This window comes from Polyodon spathula, chromosome 9 (genome assembly GCF_017654505.1).
Source record: "Polyodon spathula isolate WHYD16114869_AA chromosome 9, ASM1765450v1, whole genome shotgun sequence".
Lineage (NCBI taxonomy): Eukaryota > Metazoa > Chordata > Actinopteri > Acipenseriformes > Polyodontidae > Polyodon > Polyodon spathula.
Window position 1 is genome coordinate 46,026,172 of NC_054542.1, and position 19,254 is coordinate 46,045,425.

General features: G+C 33.6%; 1 protein-coding gene across 3 annotated transcripts in view; it reads left to right on the forward strand.

Moving 5' to 3' along the window:
- LOC121320947 (protocadherin-9-like) overlaps window positions 1-19,254 on the forward strand; it is a 213,951-nt gene that overhangs the window by 122,285 nt on the left and 72,412 nt on the right. For 2 of the 3 annotated variants that reach the window (XM_041259777.1, XM_041259779.1), the window contains one exon: window positions 7,881-8,082. In XM_041259777.1, coding sequence (XP_041115711.1) covers window positions 7,881-8,082 — 202 coding nt within the window. The remainder of the gene's footprint in view (window positions 1-7,880; window positions 8,083-19,254) is intronic. The other variant, XM_041259780.1, reaches the window with a different exon arrangement.

Below are 19,254 nucleotides of genomic sequence, written 5' to 3' on the forward strand. Positions count from 1 at the left end.
ATAAAATAAATAATGTTCATTCAGGGCTACAATCAAGCATAATAAACCATTCAATTGGCTGTTTTAATAAGTACAAGACAAATTACATTTTATTTGATTGTTTTAAATGTTTTCCCCCAGAGAATGCAATTATTTTTCCTAGACTGGGGAAGTAATTGTGTGTTTGTAGCGGCTCCCTGTGGAATTCTCAGTATCGTTCAAATAGAGTCTTTGTTGAAGCTGTAATGCTAAATGTATTTAGCTTATGTGTAGTGGTTGTTATACTACACAGTCTAACTAGGGATGATTTTTCTTTTCTCTTGGGATAAGGGCCTAACAACCTAGCCAGCCAGCTTAGGTTTGTTATAGAGGATAGTATAGATCGGCAAGGGACCTGATTGTATTCCAGTTGTACCGTTCTTTAAATTAAATATGCCCTTGTCCCTGTTGTTACATATTTTATTCTTCAAGATTATTTTCTTCTTGGTTAAATTGATCTGAAGGCTGTTTTGTAGTTTTGCCCTTCACATATGGTTCGCTTACAGTATCTTAAAATAATAAACCACCAGGGAAAAGTGTTGGGTTTATTTTTATGACATTTTCACTGCATCTGTGTTACATTTTATATTTTAAAACACTGTATTTTGCTGAGCTCTTTTAAAGGCCACATTTCCCATCTCCGCAAGGGCTAGGAAACAATCGAACGGCAATTTGCATGCAAAGTCTTTTTTTTCTTTCAACCAAACATCACATTGGTAGCCTGCACACTATAAAAATGTTAGTGTCTCTTCAAGTGGCAATTTTTGTTTTCATGATTGTTACTTTGAAAGATAATTTTTAATACTGACAGGTACAGTGATATTGTGTCATTCTGAGATTTCTGCTTGTTCTGCATGCTATGTCACAATTGCTCATGCTTCATGGTCCCACAGTAGACCTCTGAAGTACCCTATTCTTCACCCCCATTTGGAAGACCTTGAAAATGAATGCTCTTCAGATAGCACACTTTCCATGTAAGATATATTGTACAGATATGAAACAGTGACCACAACATTGATTTCCATTTTAAGGATCTGATTGTGTGCTCAGTCTAGTTTTAGACATGTTTTTATACAATTGTTATTTTTTTACTGGTGTACATTTTATATTTCTACCAGTCTAACTCTAAATGATCATATTGTCACCAATACTAATGACTGTCTGGTGCTGTGTTCTACAGTACCAGGCAGGAACCAGGTCTAGCCTGTTTCTTTTGTCTCAAACTGTAAACAATGACCGTGATTGGTCTGGTGCAGTGCAAATAGTAATTATTGAGTGGTGACAGCCATGGCATCCTATGGTACCACATAGCTTGTCAGTTTTGATGCTGTAAGCTGGTCTTATGCTAATAGTTTCATAGCAACTGCTGGGCAAAAAAGACATTTGAAAGCCCAGCTAGATAGTCCTATAATTGAACATGGTTTAAATACATCTTCTAGTTTTCTATTTCATGATAACAGTCATTATGTGATCATTTTACAAATCAGTCACTCCTGGTAAACAATAAAAGCATAAACATGCAAACATTTTAGCAAGTTCAAAGGACTACTTTAATCAAATCTGTTTTGTTGGGGTTATAATAACCTAAACAGTTGCCGATTCTAATCTCTCTTTAGCTCTATACTCTATATTAATGTATAATTTTAGATTTATTGAGGGGTATTAAAATCAGTGACACCCTTAGCTAGAAAGAGGTGAACCGTTTAATTCCTATAAACCTTGGACCTATCATTGAACATATTTTAGTTTATTGGACTGCAAGAAGGAACAGAATTATATAACCTTCATCAGTGAATTACAGTTCTGAACATGAATGGATTGTCTTTGTTATATTATTTAAGAGGCAAACTGTGCATTTAATGCCATAAATGCTAGACCAACACTTTTTTCTTTTCTTTTTTTTTTAACACTGGAACTATTCAATGTACTGTATTTTTTCATCAAGTTTCCGAGGGAGTGTTTAGAATAATAACATATAATAATTTATCTTCCATTCCAATTAGCAGCATGTCTGATTGCAGCCCATTTTAGAATAAGCATTCTGGACCAAGCAAAGAACATTTTAATTGAGGCAAAAACCATAGAGCTACATTCACATAATGACACACTGAATGATGTAAAGAACAGATCTTGTAAAATGGGAATCAGGGGTAAATTAATTATATTATTAACAATGTGAATAGTATTATCCGTGGATGTGGACATATTAATGTTGGACATGATATTGCAATCATGAAACAAATGTGAATGTGCTACAACAGTGTGAAAGCTGTGCTCTGTAGGAATTAATTGAGATTTGGACCATAGTTTTACATTCATTGCCATGTGATCATGGATTTTGTATTTAAATTAATACAAACATGATTTCTTTTAAGCAATTAATGACAAATAATAACAGCATCATTTATGTGTTTGCTATTGAAGCAGTCTCTTCTTTAACATTTTTTTTCATAGGTTCTTCTTCCAGAACATATTGAGAAATGATTTATTGTGAAATTATACTTTCTTATAGACTGCTATATTCCAGGACACATCAGAGAGAAATCTAATTCATGACATCAGCTTTGCCACTGCTATGATAACACTATGTAACACAATTTTTGTTCCTGGGTAGTAAGTGTTATTTCCTAATTGCTTTTGCCTCAAAAGTATAGAAAATGGCTATTATTCCCCACAAACTTTGCTTTTGTGACCAGGACAGTGATATTTCAAAATATCACTATTTCCAATGGGAAAACGGGCAAATGTGTGTCTTTTCGTTCACATAAAGTCAGAAAAAAACAACATATGAATCCAAATTAACATGTATTTATACTAAAGTAATGCAAAAATGACTACAAAAGATTTAGAAGTGAGTAGTTTTTCGAGATTTACGATTATACTGTATTTACAGTATAATCGTAAATCTCGAAAAACTACTCACTTCTAAATCTTGTGTAATGCATCTCTCAGAATTCCATTCAACTGCAACGCCACAATTGGCCATCTGCCTCAGCCATCAACTTACTCACATGACCTCATGTACAGTAGCGTTGAAGAAGCGTGCTTGCTGTTCATTCTATCAGAGCACTTTTTTTTTGATCAAAGAAGCCCATCAAGACTTTCCCATGTATTTATTAACTACATTATGTGATAGTTAAGCATCTTGTCTTTGAAAAAATTTGATTTGTGAAGTTAGGCCACCTCTGAGAATTATATTTCATGTAACCTGGGATAAAAAAATAAAAATAAAATAATAATAAAAAAAAGAGAAAAGATCACAGCTGATAAGATGTTCGTCAGATCAGGTGTCACAAAGCATGGAACGCCCAAAACATAGTAAAAAAAAACAACAAGAAATCGAATTATATACATTCTACCATGACATAGTAATGTTGATCACCATAGTGTAGAGCTGCAGGTAATGTAAAAGTTTTATAATAACACAGTAGAGTTATAAAACATGCTTTGAGCAATTAGAGAAATTACAAATATGTATTAATGTATTTATTTAACGTGCCTTTAAGAGTATGACGAAACAAAATGTTGCCTTGATTATCAGATTTTACTACCGTATGATATAGGATATAACTCACTATTCTCACTTTAAAAGGAACCTATTAACCCCACTGAATTACCCTGCCATGTTCACTCAAGTTCTAAAATATCCATGCATTATAAGTAATGCTGGATTATAAATCAACTGATTGCATGCTGAATGAGCTATTATTGTGTCAAAATGTGAAAAATGCCTCTTGAAAGTCTGCTTACCACCAGGACTTACAATACATAATTGTTATTGCCAAATGTTTCATAATTGCATGTGCATTTTATTAACATGCATTTCACATGGATTTCGGTCCTGTCAAGGGTCTCAGCTTAGAACTCCTGACCTTGAGGTGTATTCCACTACCCACGCAAAAGAAAATAAACGATTTCTGAGAAGGAGCTGAGAGGCTGAGATCAATCAGCATGAAACAGAGTTGTTTGGAAAAGCCTCAGCCAACATCAGTTATTCTAGTATCCTTAGGAAATGATATGTATCGGCCTGCCCTTTTTGAAAAAGGTGACTTGGGTTGTAGCTCATCCTGCAATTCAACTATGAGGTCAAGGATGACCTGCGGAGTAAGATGATAACGCTTGAGCACTGCATGCTCCAGCATCCCAAACAAAGTGACCTTGGGATTGAATATGCAGGCTCTTCTTTGTCTTCTTCGTCTTTCTCCTCCGAACATGTTCCAGCCTCTCCTCAATAACAGTTAGGTGTTGCTGCATCAGAAAGTGTACTACATCAGCCCTCCTGAAGCTAATGACAGGTCTCTGCAGATGTGTGCTTTTATAGAGTTCTAAGTTACTCACTTCTACAATGGTTTGCATCTTGTAAGAAGAGGTGTAAGGTTTTTGGAGGGTCAGCAATTGCCTGCAAAATCCGTACATCACATTATAATCTTTGCGCCCGCTTAGTATCTAGAACCTGCCCAATTATACTTTTTTCATGTTCTAAATACTGTATATATCTGACTTCTGTCACTTTCAGATAAATGTAGTGCTGGTTGCTAAATCTAAATCCTGGTTAAACTATCATGGCTCTTTTTTAGTGGGTGACACTTTTTATGGAAATATCATATTATATAATTACGCTATTTGCATTGCCTGGAATTATGTGACCTTTGCTTTTGCCAATGATTACTGTAGCCCTGCTGTACACAGTCATACTCACTGGTGGGATCTTATCAGGCAGAAAAAGATTACCAATTACTGACTTGTGAAAGGCTTTCAAATGTCATGAAATCTGTAGAAAGATTATCAGAATCAAGTAATGAATGAAATGCAAAGTTTATTCGTTACTCATTGTGATATTCCAAGGCCATGAATACAATGTTCAGAGACATGTTATAGAAAACATGTTTTTATATTACATTGTGCTGTTTACAACGTCAGATTGACCATCAGTGCTGCTTAAAAGTGATAGAATCTGAAACGTACAGTGAATACTTTGATACTATTCATGTTCCTTATGAATGAGCCATTGTGATGTGCTATATCTTAGGAATCGTGTCTTGGGTTGCAGTGTGTACAGGATATGACAGTCTGGCCCTGGAGGTATGAAAGCTGTCCACAATTCTAGTTGGAGGGAGTGTATGTGAAAATCCTCTGTTTTAAAATTTCCTTCCTCACTGTACTGTTTTTTGCCTTGAAATTAATAATTGTCTGAATGAATACTTTTTGTACTTGAAGTCTATGTTAACAAATGTTGACATGATTACTGTATAATACTACTACTACTACTACTAATAATAATAATAATAATAATAATAATAATAATAATAATAATAATAAATAATAACAAATGATTTGTGGAGGAGCTATGTACAACACTTATTTGATATTGGCTGTAAAATTAAAAAGATGGTAAATAATTAAAATAGGACATTAGAAAGCAAACAAATACACATATACTGTATGCATTTCAGAGTTGTTTTTTGTATCTTTTTTTTCAATTTGAATAATGAGCCAGATAAAAAAAGAATGGAAAGTGTTTTGTAATATTACATTCATTTGAATCAATAATTGTTTGATTAAAATTGTAAGGCCAGTAATGAATGCATAGTACATGTTACATAAATACAATACAAGTGTTAGTTCTTCAGAGTAATGTTTATACTAGAACAACAAAAAAAACCAAAAAAACAACGATAATGTATTTAAATATACAGAGGAGATTAATCTCTTTCATAGAACATTACGCCTCGCATTAGTGAATGTTCTCTCTGGTAAATAGCTGATGTCTAATGGTGTAATAAATACATGTTAGTTAGACATCAGATATGCAGATGAAGTTGGGAACTGAATGGGATCACTTTGAGCTCATTAGGCACATGGCCAGTAGGGGCATGGTGAATTAAAACAGTCCCTGATGTTTGTGCTTCCCTATCCTGTAGGAGTTCCACATATAATGCAACAATAATGTAATCAGCCATGTAATTGCCCTGTAATCAGCAAATCAGCATAGCAAGGATGTAAACCTGTGCTCCTCTGTCTGTCTGAGTCATCTGGCACAACTTGTGGTCGTTCTCTACCAGATGAGGCACTCGGGAATGCCGAAAAATGTCTTGTATAGTACTATAAAATATAAACTTGATGTATTTTAACAGAAACAATTAAAGGTAGTTTGTATATTCAATTATTCTTTGTGATATTCACAACTGCTGAGTGCCAGTTTAGAGTTTTTAATATTTGTCTATACTTCCATGGGCATAGCAGTCAAAGTACTGTGTTTATATTTGATCACTTTGATTTTTAAGTATAAGAGCTGCCGTATGTCTGAAGCCTAATGTTTGAGCATCTTTTATTTGAGTTAAGTCTTTCCCAAGAAAAACTGACTTAATATGTGTTAATGGAAGCTTTACAGTTGTATTTTCTGCTGTGTGACCATTTTTAAATTGTGATGAGTAATGTAACACTTAGCAGAGCTTGCTGATTGTGCATGTTGGCCATGCTGATACATTTACTATGCAAAAAAATAAAATTGTATTCCGTAATTTTAGTTTTTTCACACCTGGTTATGGGAGTCATTTGTTTTATGTACCCTACAGACAGAAAGGTAAGTGCAAACTGCAGCTTTCATATGAAGGAATATTTTTTTTGGGGGGGTTGTGTTTGCACAGGGGGAGCCCTGTACTGGTATTCAACATATGTTAGGCAGTAAAAACCTTTGTTCCTCCACCCCTAAGCAAAAATAAATAAATAAATAAAAAAGTACATACCTGCATGAAATTCAAAATGGAATCTTAGAATTACAAGTTTTATCTATTTAAGAACAAATATTAAGTACAGTCAAAGGAAAATGATAAATCTCAAGACAATGTACTATTAAAGATTAACAAAATGTTGATAGATTAACAACATCTGAATAGATATGGTAGACTAAATGGGTGCTTTCTCCAAGTGATCATACAGAATAGCACATGGTCAAATTGAATGTATATCTTTCCCTTATAGTGTCACTAATAAGTATTATCATATTTGAGTCAATCCTGGATTGCAGTTCTGGAAAATCAGTTAATTAACTGTCTCAATAGTCCTACTTTTACAATAATGGTTGAGATTCGAAGTGGTGATATTTAGTGAAACTCGTTTATACATGTGGGTTCATGCAGATGACCTACAGACATTCAAGGTATCCAGAATATTTTAACTGCAGTGTCGGACTGTAGTACATCAAACGCTATGTTCTAACTCCTGTAACTGATACTTAGTATGTACAGTACAGTTTCTTCTCACAAGCTTTGTTATAAGACATTCAGAGCCATCCTTCGAGGAGTGGTCGCACATGAAATCACCTGTTAGTCATTAGTGGTACTGAATCTTTGAGATGTATATGTAATGCGGTGGGATTTGGATGACCAATGCAAATCTTAAAGATCCAAGTAAAATTAGAGTGTGTTTTTATTAATTTAAAAACAATTACTGTGCAAGAGAGAATATCGAGTAATTACATAATTAGTTACTCTGTAATTATTACTATAAATTGTTACCCAGCTAATACAAAGTCTGGCCAACATCTCATATAGCAAGTGAAGGAGCTCCATGGTATCATTGTTGAAATTAACATTATTTACACAGTTGTTTTTTTTTTTTTTTTTTTTTCCTTCGTGGCCAAAGTCATGAGTAACTCCAGCACAGAGAATTACTTCATTGGTAATGTCACCAGACACAGCAAATATGAAATAAAAAATAAAATAAAATCTCCCTAATTTGAATATTTGAATTATAAACACATAAAAAAAAAAAAAAATCTGAAGCATATTCCCTAGTAAAACACTTCAACAAAAATAGTAAAGAAGAGCATTAACAGGTTTGTTTTGTGCTCTTCTTTCTAGTCACAGCGACGTGTTACGTTTCACCTCCCTGATGGCTCCCAGGAAAGCTGCAGTGACAGTGGTCTAGGGGACCATGAGCCTGTGGGTGGGGGGATGCTGATCTCACACCCTCTTCCTCTGGTTCAGCCACAGGATGAATTCTATGACCAGGCCTCGCCAGACAAGAGGACTGAAGCTGATGGCAACTCTGATCCCAACTCTGGTGAGTGACCATTTAAAGCTTATTTTGGTTGGCTGTGTGAAACAGCTGGCATGTGTATTAGTATACACAGCACAAACAACATAGTCGAGGTATTTTCTGCAACCGTGTTGACTTCCCAGAACAGTATCTTAAGTGTAGCTGTAATTGATCCAACATCTATTCCGATAATTGAGTGGGTAAAAACTTTGTCAATTACAAATTGATGAACATGTCAAACATCTCATTGGACTCCCTAAAGATTTGTGGGTTAACACAAAATATGCCTATAGTTTTGCTTTGGTCAGATCTATCAAATCCTTGTTTTATTTAGTTTTCTGGGAAGGATGGTCAACCAAGCTATTAACCAAACACATTTAAATATTAATTGATGTAGTAGAAACTATCATCCGCAATTACTTTTGGAAAAGATACATTTTTAAACAGGCACAGAGCAAAGTGTTGTCTTTGCATATGGAGTTCTTAGTTTGCAGATAATTTGTTTTCTTTCCATGACTAAATCCTTTGGGTGGAACATATCAATCCCATGAACCTTTGTTCATGTGAAAGGGTCTGATTTGTTTCACTTGACTGAGCAAATTAAATTCAATAAAAGGAGGACAGCAAGAAAATGTGTATACTTGTTGAAACGATTCAGTCTTTGTCAATGTCCAAGTAATTTTGTACACAGAGGGTAAAAACTTGGAAATTGTTCAGTCAATGTTTGTATAGAGTATAGAATGTTTAAAAAATGACCTCTGTTTTTTTTTAAATATTTTATTGGGAAATTCAATGCATTGCATTCTCAGTAGTCCCTCAAGTTTGTCAGCATCCGCTGACACATTTCCATACCTTTGTATTGATTCTGCTTTGTATGCATTTGTACATGATTTATTGAGATTTTTCCCCTAGGTTAGCCCAACAGGGAGGCAACCTTTATATTTCCAATGGGGCCTTGCTTTGACCCAATTTTATATTGTGAAGGACTAAGGCACTGGGCGATCAAGTGACTTGCCCAAGGTCACAGTCACTGCCTGAGATAGGATTCTTCTAAGTGACAATAAAGAAAGCTATCAGTGTAGTGCAACAAAGTCTACAGATACATAAAGGGTGAGACTTTATTGATCCAAAACAATGTGCTGTGCACAGCAAGGGTTTTTTTCACATGTTAAACTGTTTACAGTAATATATTGAAAACCAAATTCTTGGCCACAAATATTGTACCTATATCTGTGTTTTCATCAAATATTGACCGAACAGTTACTTGAGCATTAAGGTATTAAACCAAAAGAAAGGTTCTTAAATACAGATTCTTGTTATTTAGCTTTTCGTTAAAAAATAAATAAATAAATAAAATTAAATGAAACCGTAAAAGCAATATTAATAAAAGAAAAATCAAACAAGCAATATAATAGTGAAGAAGGGAAGCAGGTAATTGAATGGCTCTCCCATGTACATGAGCTATTTTACCTTTAGTATCATAACCTTGTACATGTGAGATATATTTATTTGCTCCTATATGTAGCAATTATTAATTACTATCCTTTGTTGGCATGTTTTTTTTTTTTTTTCTGCAGGATAAACAGTGTTTCAAGAGAGCAAGCTGCTCTCATAAGCCAGGTATTCCGTTATTCTAAATAACCTTACTGATTTTTGTGTTTAATTAAATTAGATATTCCCTGAAACATGAATGTTTTAAATTATCAGAGGTCCTGAAAGAGGGTTACCATCACCTGCAGGTAAAATAAAAATGCACTCATTGAGAAATGGTTTAAAGTCCTCCAAGCTGTTGGTTATTTCAGCAAAAAAAGCTTTCATACATTATTTGAAAGTTCTTGAGAAAGATGAAATAAGCTTCAGGGCAAGTATGACTAATTATTTTAGAAAACAATTCCCTACTTTAGTTCATTTTATGAAAACATGAGAATGGAGAAAAAGACCAGGACAAACATAAAAAGCATACGGTTGTATGTGTGTATTAAGGTTTTCAGATTTACTGTACAGTGCTGCAAGAGAATTGCTTCATTCATTGTTTACATTTCCTAAAACATTTGAATAACATATGTCAGGATATTGTTTTTCAGATTTCTGAAGAGGAATATTTTGCTGTAATAATATATATATATATATATATATATATATATATATAATATATATATATATATATATATAATTTCTTTTTGTTTTTTTTTTTCTTTTTTATTTTATTTTAGTCAGCTAGTTAGTTTAGTGAGTAAATTAAGTATAATAACTAATCATTTAAAAATGTGTCAAGCAATCTGTTCACTGATGAAGACTGTGATGATTTATGATTGAGAGCATTAATTCGCTGTTGTCATAACACAAATCCCTGTGCATTTATATTTTGTGTAAGCGTCCATTTCTTTTCCTGTTTTAATTTAGAATTATGTGGTTATTCAGTATTGTGACATTATCTGTAAATGGGACAGAGAAAGGGTAGACATGCCAACTTTAAATTGAGGTTACTGTAATAATTCAGAATCAACTGTTGACCTTCAGTACTAAACAAATCTGAAATGAATACTCTATTCCATTGTCCAGAAAAAAAAAAAAAAAAAAAAAACTAAAAACTGACACAAGATGGTTTACTGCATGATTTTGAGCTGTACTACTAGATTATAATTTGCAACTGGCTAAACCGAATGTGCGTGTGTAGGACACAAAAACAAACTACTTTAATTAGCCTATGGAAATCTAAAGATCCATACTGTTTCATGTATCAGAATAATGAATACTATATGTAAAGGCTCATCTTATAGAACTAACAGAGTATATTACATCAGCAGAGGAAAAAAACAGTTGAAAGTTGAGAAGAGGGCTTAATCAGTAGCATCGTGCATGATTATTTCATTATATTTGATTAAAAGTTATGCTTTCATTCTATAATGCAATACAATGACATTCCCCTGGAATCAAAGACTCGCTGGCTTGCACAGGAGGAGTATTACAGATCTGGATCTAATGTAATAATAAGCATGTGCTTTACATATTATCAAGATGTCCAGAGGTCTTACACAATAATTGCTTAATAGTTGCAAACAACTATAATCTACCTTGAATCTACTTTATAAAGTTTGCAGCTGTTGTGGTTTATTTAAAATTGATATAGCCTTAGTGATTGAGTACATGAAGTGAGCAGCTCTGTATTCAAGCTAATGAGCCATGTTGGCTTTATAAGCAATGAAGGTAAAGTTAGATTTTTGGGAGCAGAATGTTTGAATGCCCCTAAATCTACAGTATTTATCTGTGTAATTCATTCTTGAAACCCTTTGCGTTTGTCAAACTTTTGTTATGTGTAAGTAGGACACACAAATTAGGTTTAGGTAGTTTTTAATACATTTAAAGCACAGGTGGAGCAAACATTTTTACTTTAATTTTTAAGCTTACTCACAGTTTATTTCTGTAAAATATTTACAATCTTAGTCTTTTTATGTATTTATTTTTCCCTGGCCACTGTATCTTTGCTTAAATGTTAGGAATTGTGTCATATTCTAGACTACACCTAAATGTGACACAACTTGCAAGTACTCAAAACATAACCAGTATTATAAGAGTATTACTATTATGTTACACCATGTTAACTTCCATACATATTAGTGAGTAAACAAGCAGATCACAGAATATACAAAAGGAAAATCTAAAATCATGGAAAAACAATATGTTTAGCAGACAGGAGCTTCCACAAAAAGCAGCAAAAAAATAAATAAATAAATAAATAAAAAGAATTACTTAAGAATTATGGTACTACAGTCATTGTGATGTGCTAAAATATCACAATGGCTGTGGCCATTATCAGGCACAATAGCATAAGCAGTGTACCTCTAACCCCAAACAAGGCATATTTAGTATCAGTGCACCACCAACTAAACATGTTAACTAGGGAAGCTTACAAATGAAAGTAGAGCCTGTAATTAATGGCACAGGGTACATACATTGATAAAAAATGTGAGTGCTCTGTAGAGGGGAGGAGTCAGCCTCTGCTTTTTTTACTCCGGGTCATTTCCACTGTGAACGAAGCACCAATAAGGATATGGTATCATGTATTGTTTCTTCATGGCTTGCTTGCCAGTAGCTCCTGATGGATGCCTTATTTTTATAGACATTATTTACCGTGTTTTAAGCCAAAATATGAACAGCAGAAATGCCAAATCTTATTGAAGGGTTTGTATATATATATTTAATAGTCTTAATACTTTGCTCATCTTCAACATCATTAAACTAAGGTAATTTATACCTATTGGCTCCAGTGACTAGGTGATGTTTTGGGAGATACTGAGGATTTATTATTATTATTATTATTATTATTATTATTATTATTATTATTATTATTATTATTATTATTATTATTATTATTTATTAGCAGACACCCTTACCCAGGGTGACATAGAGTATACAAAAAAAAAAAACATAAAAAGCAAGTGAGTTTTCAGGATTTACGGGTACTGACAGAGTGGATTATTAAAACCCATATACATCATTCTTCATTTTCTTTCTTTGTTTCACTATGGGAGTTAAGTTTTTTTTTTCCTTGAATGTTAATGTTGCATATCTTTTTTCTGATGAAAACTCATCAGGTGTAGTCCATCCTTTATTGTAGAAGAGAGTATGGGGTCCCTGTTTTTCACTTTTGTTTACCTGTTAGCTGATTCATATTTCATTATCAATATTTTGTGATGAGGCTCCAGCCGGCTCCAAATATAAAAAACACACACATTTGTTCTGTAAAAGTTTGCTCTTCAAATAAAAGTTAGTTGAAAGCTGAATGTTATTACTGACATTTTGTAAAACTGCCCATTTCTTGACCTACATTCAAGAGAAAGTACACTACAAGCACAGTCAAGCTCTAGGATAAATCGTTACTCTGCTGGCTGTATCATGCTGCATTGGGCAGCTCATCTTTATGGATTTGGTTGTGATGCTGTAGTTGAGTATTCTTAAATTAAATATATATCCCAGTATCAAGAATTGGCAAATTGTAGGTGTTCACACATTTTCTTTTATAATCCATTAAATGATTGTGTTTGATGATATTAAAGTTTTAATAAAATGCTACAACTAAATTGTATACTCCAATGGAATAATCTATGATATTTAGCATATCATTTTATGATATGTTAAACCAATTTAAACAAGTAGCAAGTTCAGCATTTTTGGGGGGATAATTAAGTTCATTAATCCACTAGTTTTTATGCAGCAAACACACATTTCTCGGGATGAATGCATTACCTTATAACTGTAGAGGGTTATTAGCACTTCTTCTTCTTGCGGGGCTTCTTCCATTATTATATATATATATATATATATATATATATATATATATATATATATATATATATATATATATATATATATATATATAATATTTTGGTGTTGGAGGCACTTTGGCATTTGGACATAGCTATTTTTTAAACATAGTATATTTCTAATATTAAGGAAAATAAAACATGGATTTGTCTATTAAAAGTGTAATAAAAGCATTTTAAAGCATATACAGTTAAAATTGCCATAGGCTTATGAATAGTGTTTGACTGTGTCAATATTCTTATATAAATATGGTAAATTTATTAACAGACTCATTTAAAACACTTTTTAAAACCCCATTTCAATTATTTCATTGACTTGGAGGTTTCTACATAATAACCTACAATTAACAACATAAACAAAAAACAAACAAAAAAATTGTTAGCAAGCTAGTTGTTTAAATGAAAAAAGTGTTCTTTTTGATGTACATGTGCACTATTTTACAAAATGTAGGAGATTTGACATGTGCAATATATTGGTTATCTGTTATAGAATGGTGTGCAGTTTACTCAGTTTATAGTATGCTATATGGTATAGTATGATCTTATGTTACCTTAATATGCTTTCTTACTTGATAACTTCTTTCTTTTTCACCTATATTGTGAGATTACATGAAAACAATAAGAACTCCAACTCTGACTAATATATATTTTACAACTCTGCTCTTAAGCAAATCCAGGACTTTATCTGAAGACCTACATGGTAATTTCACAGATGATGGTTGCTGGTTTGTTTATGACCAGCCACACGAGCGAAATAACCATAGCACTCCATGCACTTTCATGGAATAACTGGTTTATAGTACAATGCATGCAAAACATATTTATAATCATAAATTAAACAATCAATTTTGAAAATTGCTTTCCTTACATTAAGCTTTACATCTGCTTTGCCATGTGGTGTAGTTTGGAACAGTTCCATTTGCCTGTGCATTTGGTGTTGGATTTGAATCAATGCAAGATAGATTCAAAAATAAGATCTAATTTATATATATATATATATATATATATATATATATATATATTAGAGAGAGAGAGAGAGAGAGAGAGAGAGAGAGAGAGAGAGAGAGATAAAATTCTGGAAAACAAATAATTCTAAGAACACTCTTTTGTAGCAAAACTTTTGGATATGTGGATAAGGAAAAAAAAAAAATGTTACATTAAATATATGTCTACAGTTATTTATTTCAGCAATGCTAATTCAAAAGTATTCATACCCTGACAAGGAAAATGAAATGAATAGCTAGTTGAGTCACCTTTAGCAATAATTACCTCTTTTAAACGATTAGGGTATTTGTCAATAAGCTTCTGACATGATTCTTTAGTGACTGACCATTCGTCAATACAACATTGTTCCAGTTCATTCAAATTCCAAGGACTTCTTTGTGCACATCCTTCTTCAACTCATACCAAAGATTCCCTGTCAGATTTATATCGGGACTTTGACTAGGCCAATCGCATAACCTTGATTTTATTCCTCATTAACCATTCTGAAGTAGATTATGATGTCTGCTCTGGATCGTTGTTGTGTTGGAATGTCCAGTTATGCTTTAAACTAAGTGTTGTAGCAGAGCTTTTCAGATGAAATCTAATATCTTTTTGTTATGCTATGAAATCCATTTTACCCTGTATTGGAACTAAATTTCCTGTGCCATTAGAGGAAAAACGTCCCCATAGAAGGATATTTCCATCTCCATGCTTGACAGTAGGTATGGTGTTCTTTTCTTTGTATGCTTCACCATATTTTCTCCAAACATAACGACTATCAGCATGACCAAATAACGTGATTTTTGTTTCATCACTCCACAAAACCAGAACTCATATCCATCATTCAAATGCAGTTTTGCAAACTTACCCTTGTGTAGTTTTCCTTTTTCCTTGACTGTGACCATTGAGACCTTCACCATCCAATACTTGACCTATGGTTGAAATGGAAGCACCAGTCACACTTGCAGCCAGTTCACTTTGAATATTTTTGGCAGTCAATCTCAGATTCTTATTAACCTTCCTCACAATTCTCTCTACTTGTTCTTGATGAAAGAACCTTCTTTCTTCCAGACAGAGGGAGCGTTGTGACAGTACCAGGAGTCTTGTACTTCTTGATAATAGAAACAATAGTTTCAACTGGGATACTTAAATGCTTGGAAATCTTCCTGTGTCATTCTCCAGCTTTATGACAATAAATACATTTCTGTCTAAGGTCTTCAGATAGCTCTTTACTTTTTCCCATATTGACTTATTGGTAATGACAGCAATCATCCAATAAGTCTAACCCTTTTGTACTCTCTAAGAATGTTCACCTACAATCCATAATTTTCTAGAATTAGGTTTGGATTATCATATTGAAATTTCTAGCACCTTGTAGACATCAAAGCGTATGAATACTTTTGAATTAGCATTTTTGGAGTTTTGCAAAAATTGTAGACATCTATTTCTTGTAACTTTTTTTTCCTCATCCACAAAAGCAAACCTTTTACCACAAAAGATTTTTCCTAAAATCCTTTGTTTTTGAGAAATTTCTAGAAATTTTACATTTCCACTGGGGATCTAAACTGCATTATGCAGCAGTCAGCAAGCCAGACGGAGAGATGTACGCCAAAAAGACTTTGATAGTTATGTGGTAATTTAATTCACTGTTTGTTTATTCCAGCATCTGTGCTGTGCTTCTCTTGTGGCAGTCCTTTGTTTGTATTTATTATTTATTATACATTTCATATATGCCAATATTACGACTTTCAAACAGCTGTATCAGATCAATAATATTGTGGCTCAGGGAAAAGCGTTGGTATTGGCGTACTGGCCTCCTTTCTGATTTCATCTTACAGATGCTCCAGATACACCAGGTCATAAAACTGTTTCATGGTTGTGATCAGGGGTGGTTATAATGTCCATAATTGTCACTCATTATTATACAGCCAGTCATGAAAAATCACAGAGGCCCATGCACTGCGCAGCACACACCCGATATACTACAGTTTACAAACTGCTTCCACGAGCGGTTTAGAATTGGAATATTAATCAGCTAAACTGTGGACTACCAAGGGGATTTATTATTCCTTATTATTAGGCTGATATGTACCTCTTTCTAATCAATGCTATTGCTTTGCATCCCTTTGTAAATTGCTAATAAGCCTGGGTCGTTTTGAAACCTTTTCAAACATGTTTAACTGCTATGGTGGTGTGTACTGTGGCGTAGCTGTAGTCTGCAATGACAGTAAACATTTTTAAGCACACAGAGGCTGTAGATATCAGTGGGACTTGGGAATTAATGCATGCACACAACGAGGGATGAAATGCATTTTATTTTGCTGCAAAGCAACGTGTAAGAGAGCCTAAATAAATAATGATTTGTATGATTTCAACAGAGTTGAATACAAGTATGTTATTAAATGATTGGTCCCTCAATCTGTGCATCATTTATCCATGCACCTTTAAGCATTGAGATATTTTTAAGTTCAACCCTAAACAGTTCATGTTAAAGAAAGATGATTGGCATGTCACCTTTAAATATTATTTTTGTAGAAATTCAAAGTCAAAATCAAGCTGTAATTGGCATATCTGAATACTGTACACATTGCACAGCTCTAATAAGGTACAACATTGTCAAATAATATATGGAATAACAGGTGCACTTCAGTGAATTACAAGGTTATAATTGCATCAAAGGGTTCTGGCGACATCATAAACCAGAGTGTTTATAATGAATTCACTAGAACCCTAAGATGCAATTATAACCTTACCTTCAGCCCCACTTGTTATAATATATGGAATACCACGACATTTGTTAAAATGGATAGGTTTTACAAGTTAAAACACAGTAAAACACCACAAATGAATCACTATCAAAGTCAATGTCTATTTCAACTCTTGCCTTTGCACATTTCCGTGGTGGGGGTTGTTAAAGATTGTCATTGTGACTCCCTTGTCAATGCGGTCCAAACATGCTTTGTATGGGTTTTCCTGGAAGCAGCAGTTCATTCTCCTTTCAGACCTGTCTTGTTATTTTTCACACAGAATATACAGAAAGTTGGCTTAATGAACATCGCGCTCCCCAATGCCTATGTCATGCAAGTCTCTAGTCTCTAGTTTTCACAAGGTTTATATCGATACCTTTTTGTTTTCTTGGTCTCCAGTGAATGATTCTCTAGCTTTTACTGTGGGAATTTCAAAATGGGAGGACATTTTCAGTGCTCAGAATTTTTTTAATGAAACCAACAGTCAGCAGTTTAAAAAACAGAGGAAAGTAATTGGAAAAGTCATAAATAGGCGATGTGTCGTAACATTGCTTATTTATGGCTTTTTATTCAATTGCTGAGATGCAATTGTAGTACTTATCCAGATATTATAAATATATATTTTTCAATGATGAACTTGGCATTTAAGGGCACTAACAGGTTATGGTTAATCAAACAGTTCTGTGGACTATATTTATTTGCTAAAAAGTTTTCCCTTTGAGTAAAAAAAAAATCAAATGTAACAACATTGAAAAGTCAATGGGTGAAAAATGTATTCATAATGGGAAGGCTACATTCATCTCTATGATTGTATTTGAAACCTAAATCTCAGTAAATTTGTTGCTTAGCCACAATGGATTTAAAGGATTTCTGTCTCTATAGAGAAGTTCAACTGTGAAGGTAAGGTAAATGGAAAAGGCTGGTCAGGCAAACAGAGCCCCAGTGCTATTAAATGTTAAGCACTGTCAGGGGGTATCTTAGTCATTAAAAGAATGGCATGGCATGTATGGGGATTGTTTTAAGCAGGAAAGGAGTTATGGATGACTGAAAGGAGATGGCATTGTGCAACAAGGAAAGAGTTTTGTCTGTGCTTGTTAATTCAAATGAATTAGGTTTATTTATGATACACACAAATGTTTGTGAAAAAAACCTGGACTTGGCACTGATCTTCAAGTAACTGGGGATACGTGGTGGACTAATAGGAGAATAGAGCAGTGATAGAGAACATGCATTTTCCCTTCCTCGGTTGTAATGTTTTTATTAGGCTTTCAAGCAAGGATGGGAAGCCTATTGTTATTGTTAAAGTTTATTATTTTTTATTATTATTATTATTATTATTATTATTATTATTATTTTTTTTTTTTTTTTTTTTTTTTTTTCTTCCCAAAAGTTTAAACTGCTGCTGCTGTGAAGGTTCTGACTTGGCAGCTAATAAGCTGGATACAAAAATTGTGCTGCTGCATCCCTACAATTGGTGCCATAACGTATTTTTCAATAAAACCTTTTGAGATCTTCTTCCTGGGAACCAGTGAAGCAAGTGATCTGACACTTGGCATATCATCAGCATCCAAACCCCCATCAAGTTTGCTAGGCAGAAGTTTCTGTGATAAATGGCTGCCACAAACTTTAGCGAAACGCGTCCTAACAGCAAACTGTTGCTATTTGAACACAGTTTGACCAAGAAACTCCAAACATGGTAGTTCTTGTCCCAGTAACAATGGAATACAAATATGTCAAAATGTTTATGTTTTATAAAACCAGATTGCCTCCAGGTGTACGTTACGTCTGAAATTTAAAACTGCCTCAGTTGACAAACGGTTTACTTGACTAAACTCCAAACTTCACAAGCATCATCCTTGACACTGTAGCAATACAACTGACTTTTACGTCACTGATGTTAAACCGAAATGGCCATATGACACATTTCTTCTTGAAACCTCACAAAATCTTTTTCTTTGGAACCATTGAAGTGATTGATCTGACACTTGGCATATATTGTCACCATCCAAACCTGATTGCAAAGCAGAAGTTGCTGTGATAAAATTCAATAATAAAATGACTGCCACAAATTTCACCAAAATGCACCCTTAACAGCAGACTGCTTTTATTTGAAAACTGTCTGACTATTAGACTCCAAACTT